Raw genomic sequence first — 25,021 nt, 5'->3', positions numbered from 1 at the left:
AGGGTCAGGGTGTGCGGGAGGTGGGGTTTTTACCCGGTTTGGATACCGACGTTCTTCTTGGCAACGATCTGGGTCCGATGACCTGCACCTACGACCGAGTGCCCAAACCCGCTGCAGTGGCGGCGGTTACCCGAAGCCAGACAGCGGCAATGGCGGCAGCGCCAGTCCCCCAGCCTTTGGAACCAACGTTAGCGGAGGGCGCAGAGGAGCCCGGGGAGGTAAGCCAGGATCAGTTGCAACCACAGACTGACTTACTGTTTCCCCTCACCCTTCCCCACTTCTCCGGACAATGACATGACTGGGGGGTGGCCAGAATTAGGAGCCCAGTTTAGGGAGGCAGTGAAGACAGACCCTACCCTGGCCGGCGTGAGACTTCGGGCGTCCGAATCTCAGGCAGGGGAAGGCACTGAGCACTGCCTATGGTATAAGGGACTCCTGTATAGAGAAGAAGGGAACCCAGGGATAGAGGAGAGATTGACCGGTAAGCGACAGCTAGTAGTGCCCCAGGGGTACCGACAGCAACTGTTACGGGTAGCTCACTCTATTCCGTTAGCGGGACATCAGGGGGTCAACAGAACGTGAGCCCAGTTATTACAGCGTTACTACTGGCCGGGGGCATCTCGAGATGTGAGCAATTTCTGCCGCTCTTGTGATGCCTGCCAGCGAGTGGGTAAGGCGGGCGACCATGTGAAGGCACCCCTGAAACCCCTACCGATAATAGGGGAACCCTTCCAGAAAGTAGCGATGGATCTTGTTGGACCCCTTATGATTCCAAGCAGGTCAGGGAAGCGCTACATCCTCACGGTGGTGGATTGTGCCACCCGGTACCCTGAGGCGGTAGCGCTTGGCACCATAGATGCCAAGACAGCGGCAGCAGCTTTGCTGAACATTTTTTCTAGGGTAGGTTTCCCTGGTGAGATCCTAACCGATCAGGGGTCGCAGTTCATGAGTGAACTGTTACATTGTCTCTGGGATGCATGCGGTCTACAGCACCGGCGCACTACCCCTTACCATCCCCAGACAAACGGATTATGTGAGAGAGCTTTAACGGTACCCTGAAGCAGATGCTTCGGACCTTTATTGAGGTGGAGGAGAAAGACTGGGAGATTCATTTACAGCACTTGCTGTTTGCCTACCGAGAGGTACCGCAGGAATCTACATGCTTCTCCCCCTTCGAGCTACTATATGGCCGCAGGGTACGTGGACCTCTGGACCTATTCCGTGAGGGATGGGAAGGGGAGGCTACTGCTACTGATGCTTCAGTGATCCAGTATGTAGTAGATCTCCGAGACCGGTTAGAGATGCTCATGGGGGTGGCCCAGGACCATCTCAGGATCGCTCAGACCAAGCAAAAGCAATGGTATGACCGTAATGCCCGTAGCAGGGAATTCATCCCAGGACAGCAGGTGCTTGTTCTCAAACCCACTCGAGAGAACAAGTTGATGGCTGCCTGGTCGGGACCGTACCCGGTTATCCGAAAGGTGAATGAGTACAACTACGTTGTACAGGTAGAGCCTGAGAGGCATAAGACATATCACGTCAATATGCTGAAAGAATACAGAGCACCGAGTATGGGAGCAGTGATGGCCATTTGTAGCCCACTGCTGGAGGATCCGGCGAGCAATGCTCTGCCTGATCTCCTAGGGGAGGCTAGACAGGGAAACACTGTGGAGCAGGTAGAGATAGGGGCACAGTTGAGTGCTAGGCAGCAGGTAGAAGCCAGGGACATGCTAGCTAAGTTTAGGGCCCTCTTCACTGACATGCCAGGGACCACACATCTCACAAAACACCCAGTGCTCACAGGTGACCTGCGGCCTCTGCATAAGCACGCTTATAGAGTGTCAGCAGAGGTCAAGACCAGTATGGAGAGGGAGATAGAGGAGATGCTGACCCTAGGGGTAATTACTCCGTCCCAGAGTCCTTGGGCAAGCCCGGTAGTTCTAGTCCCTAAGAAGGACAAGACCACCCGGTTTTGTGTGGACTACTGCTTGCTCAATGCTGGGACGGTGTCAGATGCCTATCCCATGCCCCGCATGGATGAGTTACTAGATGAACTCGCGGGGGCAAGGTATCTGACCACTATGGATTTGAGCAAAGGCTATTGGCAAATCCCCCTGACCCTGGAGTCTAGAGAGAAGTCAGCATTCATCACTCCAAGTGGCCTCTATGAGTTTTTGGTGATGCCATTTGGGATGAAGAATGCCTCGGCTACCTTCCAACGCCTGGTCAATAGGTTACTGGAAGGGATGCAGAGCTATGCCAGGGCTTACTTAGATGAAATTGCTGTCTTTAGTAATTCCTGGGAATCCCACTTAGGACATGTAGCTGCGGTGCTGGATAGGATCAGGGAGGCTGGGCTTACCTTGAAACCCACTAAGTGTATGGCAGAGGTCCTGTACTTAGAGCACAGGGTGGGTGGAGGGCACCTCAGACCAGAGCCAGCCAAGGTAGAAGCCATAGTTCAGTGGCCTGTTCCAAAAACCAAGAAACAGGTCATGGCATTTTTGGGCACCGCAGGGTACTATAGGAAGATTGTCCCACAATACAGCGCCGTGGCCAAACCCCTGACTGATTTGACTAAAAGCAACTGCCTGTGCTTATCACCTGGACTCCTGCCTGTGAAACTGCTTTCCAGGCACTGAAAACTGCGCTTGCTGGGGCCCCCATACTGGCTGCCCCGGACTATACCAAACATTTCCTTATACAGACTGATGCCTCGGATTATGGCATTGGGGCTGTGTTGAGCCAAGTGGGGGATGACGGTAGAGAGCACCCTGTGGTGTACCTCAGCCGAAAACTACTCCCCAGAGAAGTGGCCTATGCCACCATTGAGAAAGAGTGCTTGGCCATTGTGTGGGCACTCAAAAAACTCCAGCCCTATGTGTATGGAAGGGCTTTCACGGTCCTCACAGACCACAACCCCCTAAGTTGGCTGCAGAGGGCATCAGGGGAGAATGCCAAGTTGCTAAGGTGGAGCTTGGCCTTGCAAGAGTTTGAATTTACCATTCAGCACAAAAAGGGTAGTGAAAACAGCAATGCTGATGGACTTTCACGTCAGGACTATCCCTCTGAGACTGAGTTCATTAATGGTGCCAGCAGTGCCCCACTCCCCGTCAGGGCCAGTGGGCCACAGGTCACCCATTAAGAGGGGGAGGTGTAGAGGGAGAGGGGGTTGGCCCGGTATTAAAGGGATTGCACCCCATATGGCCACCCTGACCTCACCAGGGAGGCAAGGGGTTAACTGGACTGCGGTCCAGGAATGTGGCTTACACCTTGTCATGTCAGGAAAATGTATGTTCCCCTGTTCCCATGTTTCATTATAATCCTGTATTTTAATGTTTTAAAGTGCATTTCTGTATCTCCAGTTCTGGAGGTCGCAGAGAGTTAATATTTGGCCAATGTGTGGAGTCACTGTAGGCATTAAGAACTGGCAAATTTCGACCCACTGCGCCCACCAGAATGGAACTTATTAATATGTGTAGATATTAAAGTGTATATGTATGGTATTTTGGATCTGCGCTGAAAAATGCAGACTCCATCTGCTATGCTAATAGGTCATGAAGGGCAGCCGGCTGATTGAGCCTAAGCACTGTGATCAAAAGTTAAACTGCCCTGATTGTTTACACTAAGTACTAATCAACAGACCAGACTCTGCCACTCTAATTGTTACCTGAGGGCGGAGAATCATCAAACTGGAGTGGTTTGTAAGTGTTATGTCTACACCTACAAACAATGCAGATACTTAATTTGGTAAACTGGTCGTCGCCCCTGATTTAATTATGGGGCTACCCATAGAGTCCCAGTACACATGGGGTAATTAGCTGGGGGGCATGGGTTAATCTGTGTCTCCACGTTAGGGATTGGATACAGATAATTGTTCACCAATAGTCTGTATTCAATGTTAAGAATAGGGTTACACAGGTATATAAACTGTGTCAACCCTACAGTTTCAGTTATTCTTCTGATTCCACCTGGAATGTCACCGGATTGCTGGAGAATTGCTAGCTGATACTTCTCCATCCCCCAACCCTAAGTAAGTGTTACCTTCTTGCCTGTTAATTGTACTATATTGCTGTGTTCACCTTTTTCAAGGAATAAATTAAATTTTATTATATCTTAAGCCTCGTTCAGTTCAACCCAGATATTTGGTGTTCATTATATCTTGTCATAAGCTACCGTGACACTTACACCACACACACACACACACACACACACACACACACACACACACACACACACACACACACACACACGAAACCTCTTGCTTGTTCTAAATGTGGGAAACAACTAAGTATTAAGGGGAGCCTTGTGTCACCAGAGAAATAAATCGGGAGATAATCCTTTCACGTGCGGAGTGTAGGGAAACAGTTCAGGAGTAAGAAGAACCTCCTCACACACCACGCGTCAGGGACGCATTAAATAACCCATTCCCCTGCGTTTACTCACCTTGCACACAGCCGCGCTCCTCTTTCTCCGGGTACCGGCCGCCCTCCTCCTCCACCTCGGGCTCCTCCGCGGAGAGGCTGAGACGCTCCGGTGAGGAGGTGCTGTGCCTCTCGCGGGGAGAGGCGGAGACAGCTGGAGGAGAGGCCTCTGGGACGGGGAGCGCCGGGTGAGGGGAGAGCCGCGTGCTCTGTGTGTGTGTGTGTGTGGGGGGGGGGTGGGAGCGCCGGGGGAGGGGAGAGCCGCTCAGTGCTCTGTGTGTGTGGGTGGGGGGGGGGTGAGCCGGGGGAGGGGAGAGCCGTTCAGTGCTCTGTGTGTGTGGGTGGGGGGGGGCGGAGCGCCGGGTGAGGGGAGAGCCGCTATGTGTGGATGGGGGGGTGAGAGTCCCCCGCTGTGTCCCGGGCGCTCGCTCCGCTCCCCCGCTGACTAGGGGAGAGGAGGAGGTGCGCGCGGGTCCCGATGAGCGCTGCGCAGTGTGTGTGTGTGTGTGTTTGTGTGTTGGCCCGTAACTCCGCCTCAGGCCAATGAGAGGTGTGCGGGGGCGGGCGGCCCAAGGGACCAATGAGATTTCCCCTAGGACACAGGAGATGCAGACAGGCATACAGTGCTTTCACTATAATATATAATAAGACTAGCTGAGAGACCCGGCGTTGCCCGGGATGTAATTTTGGGGGGGGCGTACGACAGGGTTAGGCTTCCCCCCCCCCTTGACAGCTAGGTGGGTGACTGAGTTGACTGAGTGTGTGGGTGGGTGGGTGACTCTGGGTCGGTGACTTTGGGTCGGTTTGACTTTGGGTCGGTGGGTGGGTGACTTTGGGTCGGTGGGTGTGTGACTTTGGGTCGGTGGGTGGGTGACTTTGGGTCGGTGGGTGGGTGACTTTGGGTGGGTGGGTGACTTTGGGTCGGTTTGACTTTGGGTCGGTGGGTGGGTGACTTTGGGTCGGTGGGTGGGTGACTTTGGGTGGGTGGGTGACTTTGGGTGGGTGGGTGACTTTGGGTCGGTGACTGGGTGACTTTTTCAGGGTCGGTGACTGGGTGGGTCAGTGACTGGGGTCGCTGACTGGGTGGGTCAGTGAGTGGGTGGGTGGGGTCAGTGAGTGGGTGGGTGGGTGGGGTCGGTGAGTGGGTGGGTGGGGTCGGTGAGTGGGTGGGTGGGGTCAGTGACTGGGTGGATGGTTTTGGGTGAGACTGGGTGGGTGAGTGTGAGACTGAATGGGTGGGTGAGTGTGAGACTGAGTGGGAGACTGAGTGGGAGACTGAGTGGGAGAGTGGGTGGGAGACTGACTGGGTGGGAGACTGACTGGGTGAGTGGGAGACTGACTGGGTGAGTGGGAGACTGACTGGGTGAGTGGGAGACTGACTGGGTGAGTGGGAGACTGACTGGGTGAGTGGGAGACTGACTGGGTGAGTGGGAGACTGACTGGGTGGGTGAGTGGGTGACTGACTGGGTGGGTGAGTGGGTGACTGACTGGGTGGGTGAGTGGGTGACTGACTGGGTGGGTGAGTGGGTGACTGACTGGGTGGGTGAGTGGGTGACTGAGTGACTGGGTGGGTGACTGAGTGACTGGGTGGGTGACTGAGTGACTGGGTGGGTGACTGAGTGACTGGGTGGGTGACTGAGTGACTGGGTGGGTGACTGAGTGGGTGGGTGACTGAGTTGACTGAGTGGGTGGGTGACTGGGTGAAAGTGACTGGGTGGGTGTGTGGGTGACTGGGTGGGTGACTGACTGGGTGGGTGGGTGGGTGACTGACTGACTTGACTGACTGGGTGGGTGACTGACTGACTGGGTGGGTGGGTGGGTGGGTGACTGACTGGGTGGGTGGGTGACTGACTGGCTGGGTTGGTGGGATACTGACTGGCTGGGTTGGTGGGATACTGACTGACTGGGTGGGTGGGTGGGTGACTTGACTGGGTGACTGGGTGGGTGACTGGGTGTGTGGGTGGCTTGACTTGACTGAGTGAGTGGGTGGGTGACTGAGTGAGTTTTTGGGTGACTAAGTGAGTGGGTGGGTGGGTGACTGAGTGGGTGGGTGACTGAGTGGGTGGGTGACTGAGTGGGTGGGTGACTGAGTGGGTGGGTGACTGAGTGGGTGACTGAGTGAGTGGGTGGGTGACTGGGTGGGTGACTGGATGAAAGTGAGTTCGGGAAGCTGGGGGGGGGGGCAAGAGTGGCAGGAGACCCGCGCCGCGCTTCCCCTCCGTCCGGGAGCCGGCGCACGTGAGGGGGAGTCCCGCGCCACGCGCCATGCTTCCCCTCCGTCCAGGAGCCGGCGCACGTGAGGGGGAGTCCCGCGCCGCGCTTCCCCTCCATCCGGGAGCCGGCGCACGTGATGGGGAGTCCCGCGCCGCGCTTCCCCTCTCCGGTAGCGGCGCACGTGAGGGGGAGTCCCGTGCCGCGCTTCCCATCTCCGGTAGCGGCGCACATGAGGGGGAGAGCAGGAGGCCCGGCCCGCGCTTCCCCTCTCCGGTAGCGGCGCACGTGAGGGGGAGAGCAGGAGGCCCGGCCCGCGCAGCGAGGGGGGAGGAGCCTGGAGTTTGCTGCTGAGCAGGAGGGCCGCGGCACACGGTGAGCGTGATGGTGCGGAGCGTGGGGATTTGGGTGAGGTGGGGGGAGAGAGTGAGGGGCACCGGGAGAGGAGGATGGGGTGTGTGTGGAAGGTGAGCTGCGGTCCAACTGACGTGTGTGTGTGTGTGTGTGTGTGTTTTTTTTGCCCGTCACTCTGCCTCAGGCCAATGAGAGGTGCGGGGGCGGGCAGGCCAAGGGACCAATGAGATTGCCGCTAGGGACGCAGACATACAGTGCTTTCAGAAATATATAGTAGATAAAATATTTTACCAGGCAGTAATACATTGAGTTACCTCTCGTTTTCAAGTATGTCCTGGGCACAGTAAGACAAATAATACATGGTTACAAATACAGTTACATAAATGAACAGGGTATACATTATATACAAGACATTGCGTGCACAGTTAAAGAAAATATATATTATGGGCGTATGAAACAGTTACAGACCAGGTTAAAATGTGAGACAGCCTTAGATTTGAAAGAACTTAAACTGGTGGTGGATGTGAGAGTCTCTGGTAGGTTGTTCCAGTTTTGTATGAGGAGGAACGGCCGGATATTTTGTTGAGCCTTGGGACCATGAACAGTCTTTTGGAGTCTGATCTCAGAGATGAGTGCTGCACTGAGGCAGTAATAACCCTAAAGTACTGCACATTTATTCATACACCTCTCTCTGTGTCTCTCACAGGCAGGGCTGGGGCAGGACAGGCAAGGCTGAGGCAGGGCTTGAGCTTACTGCGCATCCCCCACCCTCCCCCAGCCTCCGCTGCCTATGGAAAGGTAAGGGCGCCAGGGGGACCCAGGCTATACTTAAATGTGCAGAAGTAACTCTCTTTCCCTAGCACAGTCTCTGGGAAATGTTTCTGATCTACACTGTATGTGAGACTTGATATGTACTGAAGTCTATAAAAACTACAACTCCCATGATCCCCTGCGTGTGAGCATGCGCAGTAGGACACGGGGCTGTGACCTGGATGTAGTCGGCAGGGAGGGGAGGAAATGAGTTCTCCACAGAAAGTCCTGTCAGGAATGTAACGTGTGTGTGACTGATATAACCAGAGACATGTTACTGATGTTGGTTTATTAGCCCCTTACTGTGTGTGAGACACAGAGGGGAACTGCAGGTCCTTCTATACCCAGCCTGCACCCACAGAGGGGAACTGCAGGTCCTGCTATACCCAACCTGCACCCACAGAGGGGAACTGCAGGTCCTGCTATACCCAGCCTGCACCCACAGAGGGGAACTGCAGGTCCTGCTATACCCAGCCTGCACAGAGGGGAACTGCAGGTCCTGCTATACCCAGCCTGCACAGAGGGGAACTGCAGGTCCCAGCTGCTATACCCAGCCTGCACCCACAGAGGGGAACTGCAGGTCCTGCTGCTATACCAAGCCTGCACCCACAGAGGGGAACTGCAGGTCCTGCTATACCCAGCCTGCACCCACAGAGGGGAACTGCAGGTCCTGCTATACCCAGCCTGCACCCACAGAGGGGAACTGCAGCTCCTGCTATACCCAGCCTGCACCCACAGAGGGGAACAGCAGGTCCTGCTATACCCAGCCTGCACCCACAGAGGGGAACTGCAGGTCCTGCTGCTATACCCAGCCTGCACCCACAGAGGGGAACTGCAGGTCCTGCTATACCCAGCCTGCACCCACAGAGGGAAATTGCAGGACCTGCTATACCAAGCCTGCACCCACAGAGGGGAACTGCAGGTCCTGCTATACCCAGCCTGCACCCACAGAGGGGAACTGCAGGTCCTGCTATACCCATTGCCCACTACCAGCATGGACAGAGGAGCACTGCCCACTGCCAGCATGGATCCACACTTGTTAAGTGAGTATCTTATACTATATTAGTGAAAGCACTGTATGTTTGCCTGCCTGGATGTCCGGTGTCCCTAGGGGCAATCTCATTGGTCCCTTGGGCCGCCCGCCCCCGCACACCTCTCATTGGCCTCACACACTCACACCACCCCCTTGGTCCGCCCCCCACACCTCTCATTGGCCTGAGGCGGAGTGACGGGCCAAAGGTCCAAAAAAAACAACAAAAAAAAAAAAAACCACACACACACACACACACACACACACGGGGGGGGGGGGGTGTTACAACAGTGTTAACAGCACATCTCCCGCTCTCTTCCCCACCGGTCCCGGAGGCTCCGCCTCTTCCTGTTTCCCGCGCTTTCACCCCCTCCCCCCCCTCCACGTGGGAGCTGCCGGACGGGTGAGTGAGCGGTCTTCACGTCCCCTCACCCCCCTTCACCTCTCCTCACTCACTTCCCCTCCACCCCCCCGGCGCCGCTACAGTCAGCGGGGGAGCGGAGTGATCACCTCCCCTCACTCACTTCCCCTCCACCTCCCCCCGGCGCCGCTACACTCAGCGGGGGAGCGGAGTGATCACCTCCCCTCACTCACTTCCCCTCCACCCCCCCCCCCCGGCGCCGCTACACTCAGCGGGGGAGCGGAGTGATCACCTCCCCTCACTCACTTCCCCTCCACCCCCCGGCGCCGCTACACTCAGCGGGGGAGCGGAGTGATCACCTCCCCTTACTCACTTCCCCTCCACCCCCCTCCGGCGCCGCTACACTCAGCGGGGGAGCGGCCACAAGACGCTGCCTCCCGCCTCAGATCCACGTGGGAGCTGCGGGACGGGTGAGTGAGCGGCCTTCACCTCCCCTCACCCACCCCTCACTACACTTCCCCTCCCTTCCACATCCCCTCCACCCCCCCTCCACCTCCCCTCACCCACCCCTACTACACCTCCCCTCACCCACCCCTCACTACACATCCCCTCCCTTCCCCCTCCCCTTCACCCCCCCCCTTAACCTTCCCTCCACCCCCCCCTTAACCTTCCCTCCACCCCCCCCTTAACCTCCCCTCCACCCCCCCCTTCACCTCCACTCCACCTCCCCTCCACCCCCCCTTCACCTCCCCTCCACCCCCCCTTCACCTCCCCTCCACCCCACCTTCACCCCCACCTTCACTTCACTCCCCCTTACAACCTCCCACCACCTCCCCACCTTCCCACCACCTCCCCCCTCTTCCCACCACCTCCCCCCCTTTCCACCGCCCCACCCTTCCCACCTTCCCACCACCTCCCCCCCTTCCCACCTTCCCACCACCTCCCCCCCTTCCCACCTTCCCACCACCTCCCCCCTCTTCCCACCACCTCCCCCCCCTTTCCACCGCCCCCCCCCTTCCCACCTTCCCACCCCCTTCCCACCACCTCCCCCCCTTTCCTCCTCCTCCCCCCTTCCCACCACCTCCCCCCCCCTTCCCACCACCTCCCCCCTCTTCCCCCCTTCCCACCACCTCCCCCTTCCCCTCCTCCATCTCCCACCTTCCCCTCCTCCATCTCCCCCCTTCCCCTCCTCCACCTCCCCCCTCCTCCACCTCCCCCACCTCCCCCCTCCTCCACCTCCCCCCTTCCCTTCCTACACCTCCCCCCTTCCCCTCCTCCCTCCTCCACCTCCCCCCTTCCCCTCCTCCACCTCCCCCCTTCCCCTCCTCACCTCCCCCCTTACCCTCCTCACCTCCCCCCTTACCCTCCTCACCTCCCACCTTACCCTCCTCACCTCCCCACATCCCCTCCTCCACCTCCCCCCTCTCCCCTCTTCCCCCCTCCACCCCTCTTTCCCCCCTTTCCCTCCTCCCCCACCTTTCCCCCCTTTTCCCCTCCCCCACCTTTACCCCCTTTCCCCCTTCACCCCTCCCCCTTCACACCTCCCCCCCTTCACCCTTTCCCCCACCTCCCCCCTTCACCCTTTCCCCCTCCCTCTTCTCCTCCCCCCTTCCCCTCCTCCCCCACCTCCCTCTTCCCCCTTCCTCTCCTCCACCTCCATCCTCTCCTCCACCTCCCCCTTCCTCCCTTCACCTCCTGTCACCACACCCCCCCCCCTTCGCCTCCTGTCACCCCCCTCCTGTCACCCCCCCCCTCCCTTCACCTCCTGTCACCCCCCCCTCCCTTCACCTCCTGGCAACCCCCTCCACCTCCCGTCACCCCCCCTTCACCTCCCCTCACCCCCCCTTCACCTCCCCTCCGCCCCCCCTTCACCTCCCCTCACCATCCCCCACCACCCCCCCCTCACCACCCATCCTCACCTCCCCTCCGACCTCCCCTCCGCCCCCCTTCACCTCCCCTCACCACCCCTCCGACCTCACCTCCCCTCCTTCAACGCCTTTCGTCCGCCCTCCCGCCTCTGCCTTTCGCCCACCCGCACTTCTGCCTTTCACCCGCCCACCGCTCACATCCCCGCGCCACACAGCCGCCGCACGCACTCAACAGACACCCGCCACTCGACACACACCCGCCGCCTCTCACCCACCCCACACACTCGACACACACCTGCCGCCTCCTGCCCCTACGCAACAATATCACTGACCAGCTGTCACCCGCACTCGCCACACACCCGCCGCCTCACACCCTAGCAGGACCCCGACCCACAGCCAGCACTCACTACCCACGCGCCACCCGTACTGAACACCCACCCGCCGCCTCACACACGCTCACACCCTAGCAGGACACTCGCCTCACATTTTCACATCACTTATGTCACCAAAATATACATTGTACTGTGGTGTGTTTACAATAATCCATTTTTATACAACATTGTATTACATTTTCTTCCATCTTTCTTTTCAACATTATTATCCAACCTTTACAACAAATAGTCACCTATTGTTCCACGGTTTATAAATAATACGACCTATTACGTATTTACATCCCGGGCAACGCCGGGTCTCTCAGCTAGTTGTATATATTTTGAGGACTCTGAAATTTGCAAGGAGGGGATATCTGGTTATTTTGCAGTTATGGAAGTTGTAATGAATATGGCAGAAATTAAGTATTTTGATCAATCTGGCAACGAGAAATAAACATTGGTTACAAATTGTCATACAAATACAAGATTTGTTTTTATTGCCTGTTAAATCCCTAATCAGGCCTTAGGTTTATAGAATTGATGGTATCTAGAGATAAGGACATCTGGTTGTGTAAATGGGGGGATTTGAGATATGGCTGTCCTGACACTATACAGTAATAAACGTAAAGCTTTTAAATTTACATTGAAAGACATTCTTTGGGGATTCTGCAGAATATTAGGGGACTTGGCTAATTATGAATATCCTGGATCTGACAGCACTTTGCAAGAATAATAAATAGATATTTGTAACCGTTGTGATTATACGAATCAAATGATACCAAAAAACAGTTTTTTTCTAAGTATAATCTGATGTTTCTCAAAAATAGAAGTTATGCGGTCATATTTCCTACCCAGGCGAATATAGGAAGTACACTTATGTAACAGTGAAGATGGCATGTGTCTAAGTATTATGGAAACCGTTATTAAGTCTTTAGTATAGATTGAGGCAAAGTTTAAACTTCAAAAGAACAATGTTTTCTTTTTAAGTCCTAAAACTGTCGTAGAGAGATTGATGAAAGGGTTGTGTTGAGAACACGCACAGAAACATGATCTTATGGTATTCTCAATGAAGGGAATTTAGAAAATAAAATACTGCATTCTAATTATTAAGTAGATTTTAACCATGGAAGTATCTGGCATTGTCAAGATACAGGAAGTGAAGAAATTATGGGTACGTATGAACCCTAACAAGTGCAAAATAAGTCAATTATGGTTTGTGGAGTGGCAGCTTCTAGTCTTGAGGAAATACTCCACGGCCTCAATACCAATCTGGTGTATGATTGATGTATACAATGCCTCGACATCCCGACTAATCAATAGTGTCTCGGCATCAATAACAATATCATTCAGTCTTTTCAAGACATCCTTGGTGTCGCGTAAATGTGACTCTAGGTAGCGTTTTAGAGATTTAGCCTGTGACCCGACGGGGTTAATTGTTTGCAGTTCTCTAGCATTGACCTCAATGTTCCTGTGTCTGCTGATAATGTGCGTTTGGTCTGTCAGTTAAAATGATTACCATGTGTCTGTTAACCATTGCATATTGAGTACAGACACTGGTTTACCTTTGCAGTAGATTCACTTTGTCTACTGCAGGCGTAAGAAGGGTGTGTTCTCACTCCCTATGTGTATATGTACCTGAACAGGGACAAGTTTCCTGTGTTGTTTACATATGTCACGTGTTCACAAGTGTGCTGTTCATGGTATATTGGGACGGATTGAGGGAGAGATATGTTTGTTTGAGGGACCATGCATGGAGAAAAGTGAATTGGCTAGATAGCTGTGTGTATTAACCATTGTCCCATATACAGGTCACGTGCTCACAGGTGTGCCATAGCTAACATGAGTCAAACACCCAAACGAATTAATCTTATGTTTTTATAGATCTACCCGCAGGTAAAATGTAATATGTCTTCAACTATATTTGTCCATTTCTGCCAGAAGGGCTAGTAAACATTTCTTTACGACGGGTATTACATTATACCAATATCAGAGAAGGTGAAATCACAAGAAGAGCCCCAAAGCCCAGCTTTACATGATGGGTTTTCCTTTTCTTATTGCCAGGTTTTCCAGTGGTTGTACTGAAGAGGTTAAAGATTACGTCGGAGAAAGAAGAACCAAACGCTGAGGATCATCTGACTCCAATAAAGAGTGAAATAGATTCATTTCCTGTTGCTGGTAAGTAACCTTGTATCGTCACTTTATTCAATTTGTTTAAAAAATAGGCTGTAATGTCTTCAATATTAAGGAAAATAACATTAAAGCATGGATACATTTATAAGCTACATGTCTAGTGAAAAACAAACAAATACACGTGATTTGTCCAAGGTTATATGGAGAATATTATTATTGTTAGTGAGGTTTGAACATTGGTAGCACCATAAACTCCAACATGTTTTCAGCACTCAGGGGTAAAAACACTCCTCCCTCAGGGTTAATAATAAAGTACAATCAGTTACCTATCCCCTCCCCTTAGGAATCGGTATACAGTATTTCTGTATAGTGATATCACAGGAAGAGTTCCCACTCCCAGCTTTACATGATGGATTTTCCTTTTCTTGTTGGCAGGTTTTGCAGTGATTGTACCAGAGACGTTAGAGATTAAGTCTGAGAGAGAACCGAACACTGAGGCTCATCTAACCAGAATACAGAGAGAAATTGTTACATTTGCTGACAATGGTTAGTACTATAGCATCATTTTGTGTAGACAAATGTGTTATCTTGTTACAAGTAGTATGGGCACCTTTAGGGAATATTCAGGGTTAATTGCCTCAGGAAGCCCCTAGGCCTGCTGATTATTCTGTAACAAACACCATGCAGCAGAGTTACTGGAGCAATATGTCTCTCCCAAACGCGTATAAAGGTTGGAAATGCAGAGTTTTGGGTCTCTGACCATCAATGGATCACATCGGGAAAAACAGAATAATTTTTCAAGGGCTCCTTCCACTGTTTGACCAGTGTATTCTGCCTGTGCTCTCAGACGCTAAATGCGAAGATAATGCAGAAGCTTCTCACTTAATTTCTCTATTCTCCCCTTTCCTCTCTCTGACCATCACTTCATCTCATTTACTCTCTCTCAATTCTCCTTTTCTTCACCTCCATTTACCCCTCAGTTCTGCAGAGACCAGCGTTTCATTAAGCTAACGTCTCAACTCCACTTTGCTGTCCTCCCTCTCCTCTCTCTGCTACTCTACTGACGCCGACAACCTTGTCATGAACTACAATTCTGCCCAATCTTCCCCTCATGCGCTACATGCCCCACTTCCCTGCCACTCACCCTTCTAACCCAAGACCTTGACTATACTGCCATACACGCATTCTTCGCTCCTGTACTCGCTCCTCTGAGTGCCCCTAGAGGAAATCTCATACTCTCTCTGACATCCTCCACTGCACATGTAATCTATCTGGTTTCAACTCTTCCAACTCCCAGGCTAAACAAAGCTACTTTTCTTCACTAATGAACACTCACAAGTCTAGCCCACGCTGCCTCCTCTCTGTATTTGACTCTCTACTCAAACCACCATCTGTTAACTACTTTTCTTCCTCCATTTTACCTTGGGAATTTGCTGACCATTTCGAGATGGTGAATTCCATTTGTGGAGGCATCCCCCCTCTGTATCCTCCTCATATTCTACACCTCTAGAAAGAAATTTTTGCTAAGTAGTGGTCAAGTAAATTCTGCAAAGTTTTTTTTATTCGTAATTTGCATTCCAGATGAAAAACATTTGAGTCCTGTCTTTTTTGTTTTCTTCTGTTAGAGAACTGCCTGAATGAGGAGCAGAACTGGAGCTCTGATATGTCCAGAAGCTGGTTGACTCCCAGCATCTCAGCAGTTCCAAAAACCAATGATTCCTGTCACATGTTGGACACGTGCAAGGAACCACAGCCACATGATGGGGAATTTACAGGCCTTGTACAGCTCACAGCACAGACTGACTCCAAGTATGGGTCAAGCAAAAGATACGAGAGAGATTCAAGAATGAGCTGCAGTGCTCAGCTTTTTGTGTGTAAGTGTGGGAAAAGCTTCTCACTGAATAGGGACTTGCTCACACACCTTTGTGTCAACACTAGCAAGCAACCCTTTACATGTACAGACTGTGGGAAAAGTTTTTCACTGAAGAGAAAATTTGTTTCACACCAGAGGATTCACAGAGTGGAGAAAAATGTTAATTGCACAGCGTGTAGGAAGCAGGTAAGCACTAAGAGAAGCCTCCTCACACACCAGAATATTCATACAGGGGAGAAACCTTTCACATGTACAGAGTGTGGGGAAAGCTTTTCACAGAAGAAGTATCTGCTCACACACCAGAGGATTCATATAGGAGAGAATCCTTTCACATGTGCAGTGTGTGGAAAAAGCTTTTCACGGAATAGCAGCCTCCTCACACACCAGAGGATTCACTCAGGGGAGAAACCTTTCACATGTGCAGTGTGTGGAAAAAGCTTTTCACAGAAGAGCAGCCTCCTCACACACCAGAGGATTCACTCAGGGGAGAAACCTTTCACGTGTGCAGTGTGTGGAAAAGGATTTTCACAGAAGAGCAGCTTCCTCACACACCAGAGGATTCACACAGGGGAGACATCTTTCACATGTACGGAGTGTGGGAAACAATATGGTGAAAAGAGCAAACTCCTTCAACACCAGAGGATTCATACAGGGGAGAAACCTTTTACATGTACAGAGTGTGAGAAACAATTTAGCTTAAAGACGAGCCTCCTCCAACACCAGCGGATTCATACAGGGGAGAAACCTTTCAAATGTACAGTGTGTGCAAAAAGCTTTTCACAGATGAGCAGCTTCCTCGCACACCAAAGGATTCATACAGGGGAGAAACCTTTCACATGTACAGAGTGTGAGAAACAATTCAGTCTAAAGAGTGGCCTCCTCCAACATCAGATGATTCATACAGGAGAGAAACCTTTCAAATGTGAAGTGTGTGGAAAAAGCTTTTCGCAAGTGAGCAGCCTCCTTACACACCAAAGGATTCATACAGGAGAGAAACCTTTCACCTGTACTGTGTGTGAGAAACAATTCAGTTTAAAGAGAGGCCTCCTTCAACATCAGAGGATTCATACAGGGGAGAAACCTTTCAAATGTGCAGAGTGTGGGAAAACCTTTTCATATAGGAGCAGCAGGCTCAAACACCAGAGGATTCATACAGGAGAGAAACCTTTCACATGTACAGAATGTTGGAAAAGCTTTTCACAGAAGATCCACCTCCTCAAACACCAGAGACTTCATACAGGGGAGAAACCATTTGTTCAGAGTAGGGTTGGGCAAACTACAGGTAGCATAGCAATATCACAGTAATAAAAAAGGCAGGTAACTTGATACTGGAAGGACTAGACAGGACAAAGGATTTAAATACAGTTTATTTTGTCCGGAGCCAATAGGAGAAACAGGCTGCACAAAACAATGTTAAACTCACAAAAACATCGTTATGGGGGAAATCCTAGCTGGCTAGGTGCTGGCGCTGCCAGAGCACCACCAGAGTTTTACCTGGGGTTGACATTGATAGCCCAATAAAACGTTTTATATTATGGAGGTCTGGTCACAGTACCAAGACCCACCAGAGGCCCTCATTGTTGTCTTCAAAGGGGACCACGTGTTCTTGAAATCGTCCCTGTGAGTAGCAGAGAAAGGTGACAAAAGGGTTACCATTCAGTCCATGGTCTTTACTAAAAATAAAAGATAACTTGGATCTGACATGATTCCAAGAGACGACAGAGAAGCCCAATGCTACATCCAACATGACAGAAATACACAGTAAAATACTTATATATGCTCTTGAAATAGGGTCATTTAGTTTAACCCTTTGGCCAAAGCGTTGTAAGCTTGCGAGCCACGTCAAGGCAGACACCTGTTCGCAAGTCCTAACACTACCAGAGGTTCCCAAAAAGAGCTTGCTGGGGTTCTGTGATCTGACATGATTCATAAGAATAACAAATATATATTTGTAACATTTGCGATCAGAAGGATTAAATATAACAGATTGATCTATGTTATATTTCGTATACGTATTTCACCTTAAAAAAAATAAAGTTACCCCTATCAAGATGGGTGTCCGCACGTGTATTTTAATTATACAAATGTAATGGTGAAAGTGGCACCACCATAGGGGTTATAGAAATGTATGTGGTACTTTTTATACAGTTTTTAATTAACAAAAAAAAAACAATAATCTCTCCCCAAGCCTTAAAAATTTAATTGGAGAAGGATGGGGGTGAGTTAAGGACATGCCCCAGAAGGTGGGCTTATTCAGTTTTCGATGCAGGGTTTTTTATGATAAGAATTTAAAATCCAACAGAAGAGTATTATGCAAACAAGACGTGAATTGTCATGTTCATATTTCCATTATCTCTTGAAGCAATCTGATATTGTTATGTGGCAACATATTTAGATTGTCTGTTTTGATCCTGTTTATTTTATTAAACTGTCTGCCTATATTATACTGTGTTTCTTGTAAGGCCGCGCTTATAGTGCGCGCGGTGGGACGGGTGACGTCACCTGTCGTGCTAGCGAAAGTTGTAATTCGCTTTGCGGAGACGTCGCGGGGGCGACCAGGACATTGATTGGTTCAGACGCTGTCACATGTGGCGACAGCTTCTGAAAAATCTAATTTGACCGGCTTCCATATTTTCAGTCGCGTTGCGCTTACTATAAGAGCATGCGACGGCGGCAATACATTTGTTTTTGGGCGCCGTCGCCGGCACTATAAGCGCAGCCTTACATTCTCTTCTGTAACTAGGCACTGTAGTGCTTTTGTATTTTAAATCTAAAATGTAATAAGTACTGTCTTTGGTCTATAATTGAACTTTGCACGTGTTGGACACAAGTCACGTGCTTACAGGTGTGTGCTGTTCATGACGCCATTATTTTTTACCATGGTATTCCTATCTGCTGTCTGCAGAGAGAGGAGAGAGGAGGTGGTAGGCCTGGCAGAGAGAAAGTGAAGAGTAGGGTCTGGCAGAGAGAGATTATTGGGGTCAGGTCTGTCAGAGTGAGAGAGGACAGGATGAGTCTAGAAACTCCAAAACTTTTACATGCTGCAGCTTCAAGGAAGACAATCTCACCCCTCCCTCTTCACACCTCCCCCATTAATTGTAACGCCTTCCTCTCCTTCCACATGCCTCTTAACCCCTTGCTCTCCTCTCTGACTAAATTCCAAGAGAGGAGTGGGGGAGGGTCTGCCAGGGAGAGTACAAGGATCCACGCACTGGTACTGCGTCACTCTGTGCAGACCCTTGGCGGACTGCTTTGCTTATATCAGCACCTGGCTTTCCCACGGCCTATAAGAAAGCAACTGTTCCTTTCACCTGAGCTTCACAACGATTTTGCTACCTGGGGTAATGTTCTGTTGTTCCTTACCTCTGAGCTGTAGTGTTTCCGGCTTCAGTTTTGGCTATTCTCAAATGCTGATACTGACCCTTGCTTGCCTGACGCCTGCCCTCACCCGACGCTAGATTGCCTTACCACTCCACCTGCCTGCTACCTCTCTGGATTCTTGGCCTGCCTGACTATTCTTTGGATCCGGATTCCTGGTTCCGGATATCATCGAGACCCCAAGTACTAACCGACTCTGCCCATGCATTTCCCTGTGATTCCTGATAGAGAGAGGAGTGAAAGCGGATCTGGCAGAGAGAGGAGGTGGGTCTGTCTGGCAGAGAGGACGGGGCAAGTCTGCCAGGTAGAGAGAAGGGTAAGGGTCTGGCAAAGAGAGAGGAGGGGGTGGATCTTGCAGAGAGGAGGGGGCGGGTCAGGCAGAGAGAGGAGTGAAAGTGGGTCTGGCAGAGAGAGGAGGGAGCGGGTCTGCGAAAGAGGAAGGGTGGTACAGGGATCTGGGACCTGATCTGCATGGGTTCCGGGATCTCTTCCTTGGAAAAATTGAGGTACAGTATGTACCTGAGAATGTTCTTGAGGGGGTTCCGCTAGTCCATCTGTGTTCAGCTCGTCGTATAGCCATTCGTCTATTTGCAAAGATAAATCTATAAGACTGGAGGAAGGTCTGGCAGAGAGGAGAGGGCAGATCTGGCCAAGAGGAATTGGGGCACGTCTGGAAGCTCCATGACTTTCACATGCTGCAGCTTCAAGGAATCTTCCACCTCTGTGACACAAACCCTTGACTCTCAGCCCCTCCACCCCAATGCCCCTTCCCCCCCCACCTTCACAAGCACATTAACCCACACAACCCTCATGCCCCATAAATGTCTAATGATTGGTGTAGAAAAAGGGTCCTTAGTGGGGTTTTAGTTAATTTATTGTAAAACAATTGACATTCAAAAATATTTAATTCATAAAATTAAAATACAGTACAGTATACTCAAATGTACAGTATTTGCTTTTTTACATTTGTTAAGAATGAAATGCATTTTTATATGAAATATATTTCATAATAAATGACATAGGACAGTTTTTGATGACTTAATTTTGTTGTTTTCTATTGGGTATTCATCACGATAAATTACTTAATATCATTATCGTGGGAAGTTTTTTTGCTATCGCCCAACCCAGTTCAGAGTGTGGGAAACAATTACGTGCAGCGTGTGACCTCCTGACACTGCAGGGTATACATATAGGGCTGAAATATATTATTTTTCTTTCACACTCCAGTATATTGATACAGGGAAGAAATCTTCCACATGTACAGTGTGTGGCAAACGATTTACTAATAAGTTGAGCCTTATATGCCACCAGCGGATTCAAACGGGAGAAACTTTCATATGTACAGAGTGCGGGAAAAGATTTAATCATAAGAGCTACTTGCTTACTGTAGAGGGAGAGGGGGTTGGCCCGGTATTAAAGGGGTTGCACGCCATATGGCCACCCCCTGACTTCACCAGGGAGGCAAGGGGTTAACTGGACTGCGGTCCAGGAATGTGGCTTACACCTTGTCATGTCAGGAAAATGTATGTTCCCCTGTTCCCATGTTTCATTATAATCCTGTATTTTAATGTTTTAAAGTGCATTTCTGTATCTCCAGTTGTGGTGCATTTCTGTATCTCCAGTTGTGGAGGTCGCAGAGAGTTGATATTTGGCCAATGTGTGGAGTCACTGTAGGCATTCAGAACTGGCAAATTTCGACCCACTGAGCCCACCAGAATGGAACTTATTAATATGTGTAGATATTAAAGTGTATATGTATGGTATTCTGGATCTGCTATGCTAATAGGTCATGAAGGGCAGCCGGCTGATTGAGCCTAAGCACTGTGATCAAAAGTTAAACTGCCCTGATTGTTTACACTACGTACTAATCAACAGACCAGACTCTGCCTGCGACCGTGAACCATGAGCAAGGCTGAAGGCTCATCCAACATGAGGACCCGAGCTCAGCTGAAGGACAAGTGCCGTGAATATGGACTGCCCTATAAGAACCAGGAGGTCGCAGACATGGTTGACGCAATCAGTGACTATGAAGCCCGGCTTGCAGAGCCTCAGGATACGGCTCAGCTTGCCCTTGTACAGCCACCCGGAGATCAGGGAAGGAACCCAGTGCCGGGGCGGCGGAATCTCGGGGAGGGAACGAGGGCACCTCCCGGGAGCAGTTCAACAGGAGGGGTACTGGTTGCTGCGGCTACCAGTCCGTTCACCCCTGAAATGTTGGCACTGATTACTGCGTGGGGAGATAGAGGGACACCGGAGGAGCGGCTGCAGTTTATCACTATGGCAGTGAACAGACCCGCTTATTGCCCCCCTTTCCAACCCAACCAAGATGAACTTAAACTGGATCAGCACAGTCTCACCAAGTTCGTGGAAGGTACTGATCAGATTGACAGTTTTCTAAAGAACTTTGAGACACAGTGTTGGCGGTACAAAGTGCTTCCCCAGCACAGGGTTGCACGTTTTGACCCCTTACTGTCCGGCTTGGCTAAGCAGACGATGATGGCGCTTCCAGATGAGTATGCTGATGACTATGACCACCTGAAAGAACTGCTATTGTTTCAGTATGGTTTTACCCCTGAAGCCTACCGGGGTAAATTCCGGCAGGAAGAGAGGCAGCCCCAGGAGTCCTATGTTACCTACGTGACCCGTATGGCTTTGTACGGGATACGCTGGGTGGAGGGCTATGAGGCATGGACTTACCAACGCCTGCTGGACCTCATCTTTCAGAAGCAGCTCATGCAGCAGTGCCCGCCGGCGGTGAGGGCTTGGTTGTACGCCTAGGAACCCAAAGCTTACCAGGAGGCGGCGAGGCTTGCAGATGACTATGTGGCCAGCCGAGCCATGCTGACCCCCAAAGCAGTAGCCAAAGCGGCGGCGGCACCGGCCAGAAAGTCTGTTAATACCCCCCCATGGACTCAGAGGCCGCCTGCGGGCATCAGTCCACCGAAGGCGGGGGAGCCCCGGCACGAGCGCCGGTGCTACAACTGCAACCGCCCTGGTCACATCAGACCAGATTTCCCGGAACCCCTGCGTTCCGGCGGACCCCATCAGGGGCAACGCACCCCAGCTGTGAAGCCGGTAGCCCGCGTGCGGGTGGCTTCCACCACAGACTCCGGACTGGTCATGGAACCAACTCCCAGCGAGACGTCCCATGCAACACCTGTCCCGGTTTCATCAGTGCCTACAGCCAGGAGCGGAGGACATCTCAGCGTGGACCTGCAGCAGACGGACGGACAGAGCAGACATCTCACCCCGGTCACAGTCAGTGACCGGCAAGCAGTCGGCTTGCTGGATTCAGGAGCTGCAGTGACCCTGGTCCGACCTGATATGGTCCGGCCAGAGGAATTGCTCCCAGGCCCTGGGATACAGATCACTGTGGCTGATGGAGAGCCACGTTTCATGCAAGTGGCCAGAATCTTTTTGGATTGGGGGGAGGGTCAGGGTGTGCGGGAGGTGGGGTTTTTACCCGGTTTGGATACCGACGTTCTTCTTGGCAACGATCTGGGTCCGATGACCTGCACCTACGACCGAGTGCCCAAACCCGCTGCAGTGGCGGCGGTTACCCGAAGCCAGACAGCGGCAATGGCGGCAGCGCCAGTCCCCCAGCCTTTGGAACCAACGTTAGCGGAGGGCGCAGAGGAGCCCGGGGAGGTAAGCCAGGATCAGTTGCAACCACAGACTGACTTACTGTTTCCCCTCACCCTTCCCCACTTCTCCGGACAATGACATGACTGGGGGGTGGCCAGAATTAGGAGCCCAGTTTAGGGAGGCAGTGAAGACAGACCCTACCCTGGCCGGCGTGAGACTTCGGGCGTCCGAATCTCAGGCAGGGGAAGGCACTGAGCACTGCCTATGGTATAAGGGACTCCTGTATAGAGAAGAAGGGAACCCAGGGATAGAGGAGAGATTGACCGGTAAGCGACAGCTAGTAGTGCCCCAGGGGTACCGACAGCAACTGTTACGGGTAGCTCACTCTATTCCGTTAGCGGGACATCAGGGGGTCAACAGAACGTGAGCCCAGTTATTACAGCGTTACTACTGGCCGGGGGCATCTCGAGATGTGAGCAATTTCTGCCGCTCTTGTGATGCCTGCCAGCGAGTGGGTAAGGCGGGCGACCATGTGAAGGCACCCCTGAAACCCCTACCGATAATAGGGGAACCCTTCCAGAAAGTAGCGATGGATCTTGTTGGACCCCTTATGATTCCAAGCAGGTCAGGGAAGCGCTACATCCTCACGGTGGTGGATTGTGCCACCCGGTACCCTGAGGCGGTAGCGCTTGGCACCATAGATGCCAAGACAGCGGCAGCAGCTTTGCTGAACATTTTTTCTAGGGTAGGTTTCCCTGGTGAGATCCTAACCGATCAGGGGTCGCAGTTCATGAGTGAACTGTTACATTGTCTCTGGGATGCATGCGGTCTACAGCACCGGCGCACTACCCCTTACCATCCCCAGACAAACGGATTATGTGAGAGAGCTTTAACGGTACCCTGAAGCAGATGCTTCGGACCTTTATTGAGGTGGAGGAGAAAGACTGGGAGATTCATTTACAGCACTTGCTGTTTGCCTACCGAGAGGTACCGCAGGAATCTACATGCTTCTCCCCCTTCGAGCTACTATATGGCCGCAGGGTACGTGGACCTCTGGACCTATTCCGTGAGGGATGGGAAGGGGAGGCTACTGCTACTGATGCTTCAGTGATCCAGTATGTAGTAGATCTCCGAGACCGGTTAGAGATGCTCATGGGGGTGGCCCAGGACCATCTCAGGATCGCTCAGACCAAGCAAAAGCAATGGTATGACCGTAATGCCCGTAGCAGGGAATTCATCCCAGGACAGCAGGTGCTTGTTCTCAAACCCACTCGAGAGAACAAGTTGATGGCTGCCTGGTCGGGACCGTACCCGGTTATCCGAAAGGTGAATGAGTACAACTACGTTGTACAGGTAGAGCCTGAGAGGCATAAGACATATCACGTCAATATGCTGAAAGAATACAGAGCACCGAGTATGGGAGCAGTGATGGCCATTTGTAGCCCACTGCTGGAGGATCCGGCGAGCAATGCTCTGCCTGATCTCCTAGGGGAGGCTAGACAGGGAAACACTGTGGAGCAGGTAGAGATAGGGGCACAGTTGAGTGCTAGGCAGCAGGTAGAAGCCAGGGACATGCTAGCTAAGTTTAGGGCCCTCTTCACTGACATGCCAGGGACCACACATCTCACAAAACACCCAGTGCTCACAGGTGACCTGCGGCCTCTGCATAAGCACGCTTATAGAGTGTCAGCAGAGGTCAAGACCAGTATGGAGAGGGAGATAGAGGAGATGCTGACCCTAGGGGTAATTACTCCGTCCCAGAGTCCTTGGGCAAGCCCGGTAGTTCTAGTCCCTAAGAAGGACAAGACCACCCGGTTTTGTGTGGACTACTGCTTGCTCAATGCTGGGACGGTGTCAGATGCCTATCCCATGCCCCGCATGGATGAGTTACTAGATGAACTCGCGGGGGCAAGGTATCTGACCACTATGGATTTGAGCAAAGGCTATTGGCAAATCCCCCTGACCCTGGAGTCTAGAGAGAAGTCAGCATTCATCACTCCAAGTGGCCTCTATGAGTTTTTGGTGATGCCATTTGGGATGAAGAATGCCTCGGCTACCTTCCAACGCCTGGTCAATAGGTTACTGGAAGGGATGCAGAGCTATGCCAGGGCTTACTTAGATGAAATTGCTGTCTTTAGTAATTCCTGGGAATCCCACTTAGGACATGTAGCTGCGGTGCTGGATAGGATCAGGGAGGCTGGGCTTACCTTGAAACCCACTAAGTGTATGGCAGAGGTCCTGTACTTAGAGCACAGGGTGGGTGGAGGGCACCTCAGACCAGAGCCAGCCAAGGTAGAAGCCATAGTTCAGTGGCCTGTTCCAAAAACCAAGAAACAGGTCATGGCATTTTTGGGCACCGCAGGGTACTATAGGAAGATTGTCCCACAATACAGCGCCGTGGCCAAACCCCTGACTGATTTGACTAAAAGCAACTGCCTGTGCTTATCACCTGGACTCCTGCCTGTGAAACTGCTTTCCAGGCACTGAAAACTGCGCTTGCTGGGGCCCCCATACTGGCTGCCCCGGACTATACCAAACATTTCCTTATACAGACTGATGCCTCGGATTATGGCATTGGGGCTGTGTTGAGCCAAGTGGGGGATGACGGTAGAGAGCACCCTGTGGT

General features: G+C 51.8%; 1 protein-coding gene across 1 annotated transcript in view; it reads left to right on the top strand.

Moving 5' to 3' along the window:
- LOC142472587 (uncharacterized) overlaps nt 1–25,021 on the top strand; it is a 56,581-nt gene that overhangs the window by 15,192 nt on the left and 16,368 nt on the right. The window contains exons 7-10 of the mRNA XM_075579656.1: nt 8,095–8,842; nt 13,491–13,604; nt 13,995–14,105; nt 15,185–16,734. Coding sequence (XP_075435771.1) covers nt 8,095–8,842; nt 13,491–13,604; nt 13,995–14,105; nt 15,185–16,734 — 2,523 coding nt within the window. The remainder of the gene's footprint in view (nt 1–8,094; nt 8,843–13,490; nt 13,605–13,994; nt 14,106–15,184; nt 16,735–25,021) is intronic.

This window comes from Ascaphus truei, chromosome 22, assembly GCF_040206685.1.
Source record: "Ascaphus truei isolate aAscTru1 chromosome 22, aAscTru1.hap1, whole genome shotgun sequence".
Lineage (NCBI taxonomy): Eukaryota > Metazoa > Chordata > Amphibia > Anura > Ascaphidae > Ascaphus > Ascaphus truei.
This window is presented reverse-complemented; position numbering and strand designations above follow the sequence as displayed.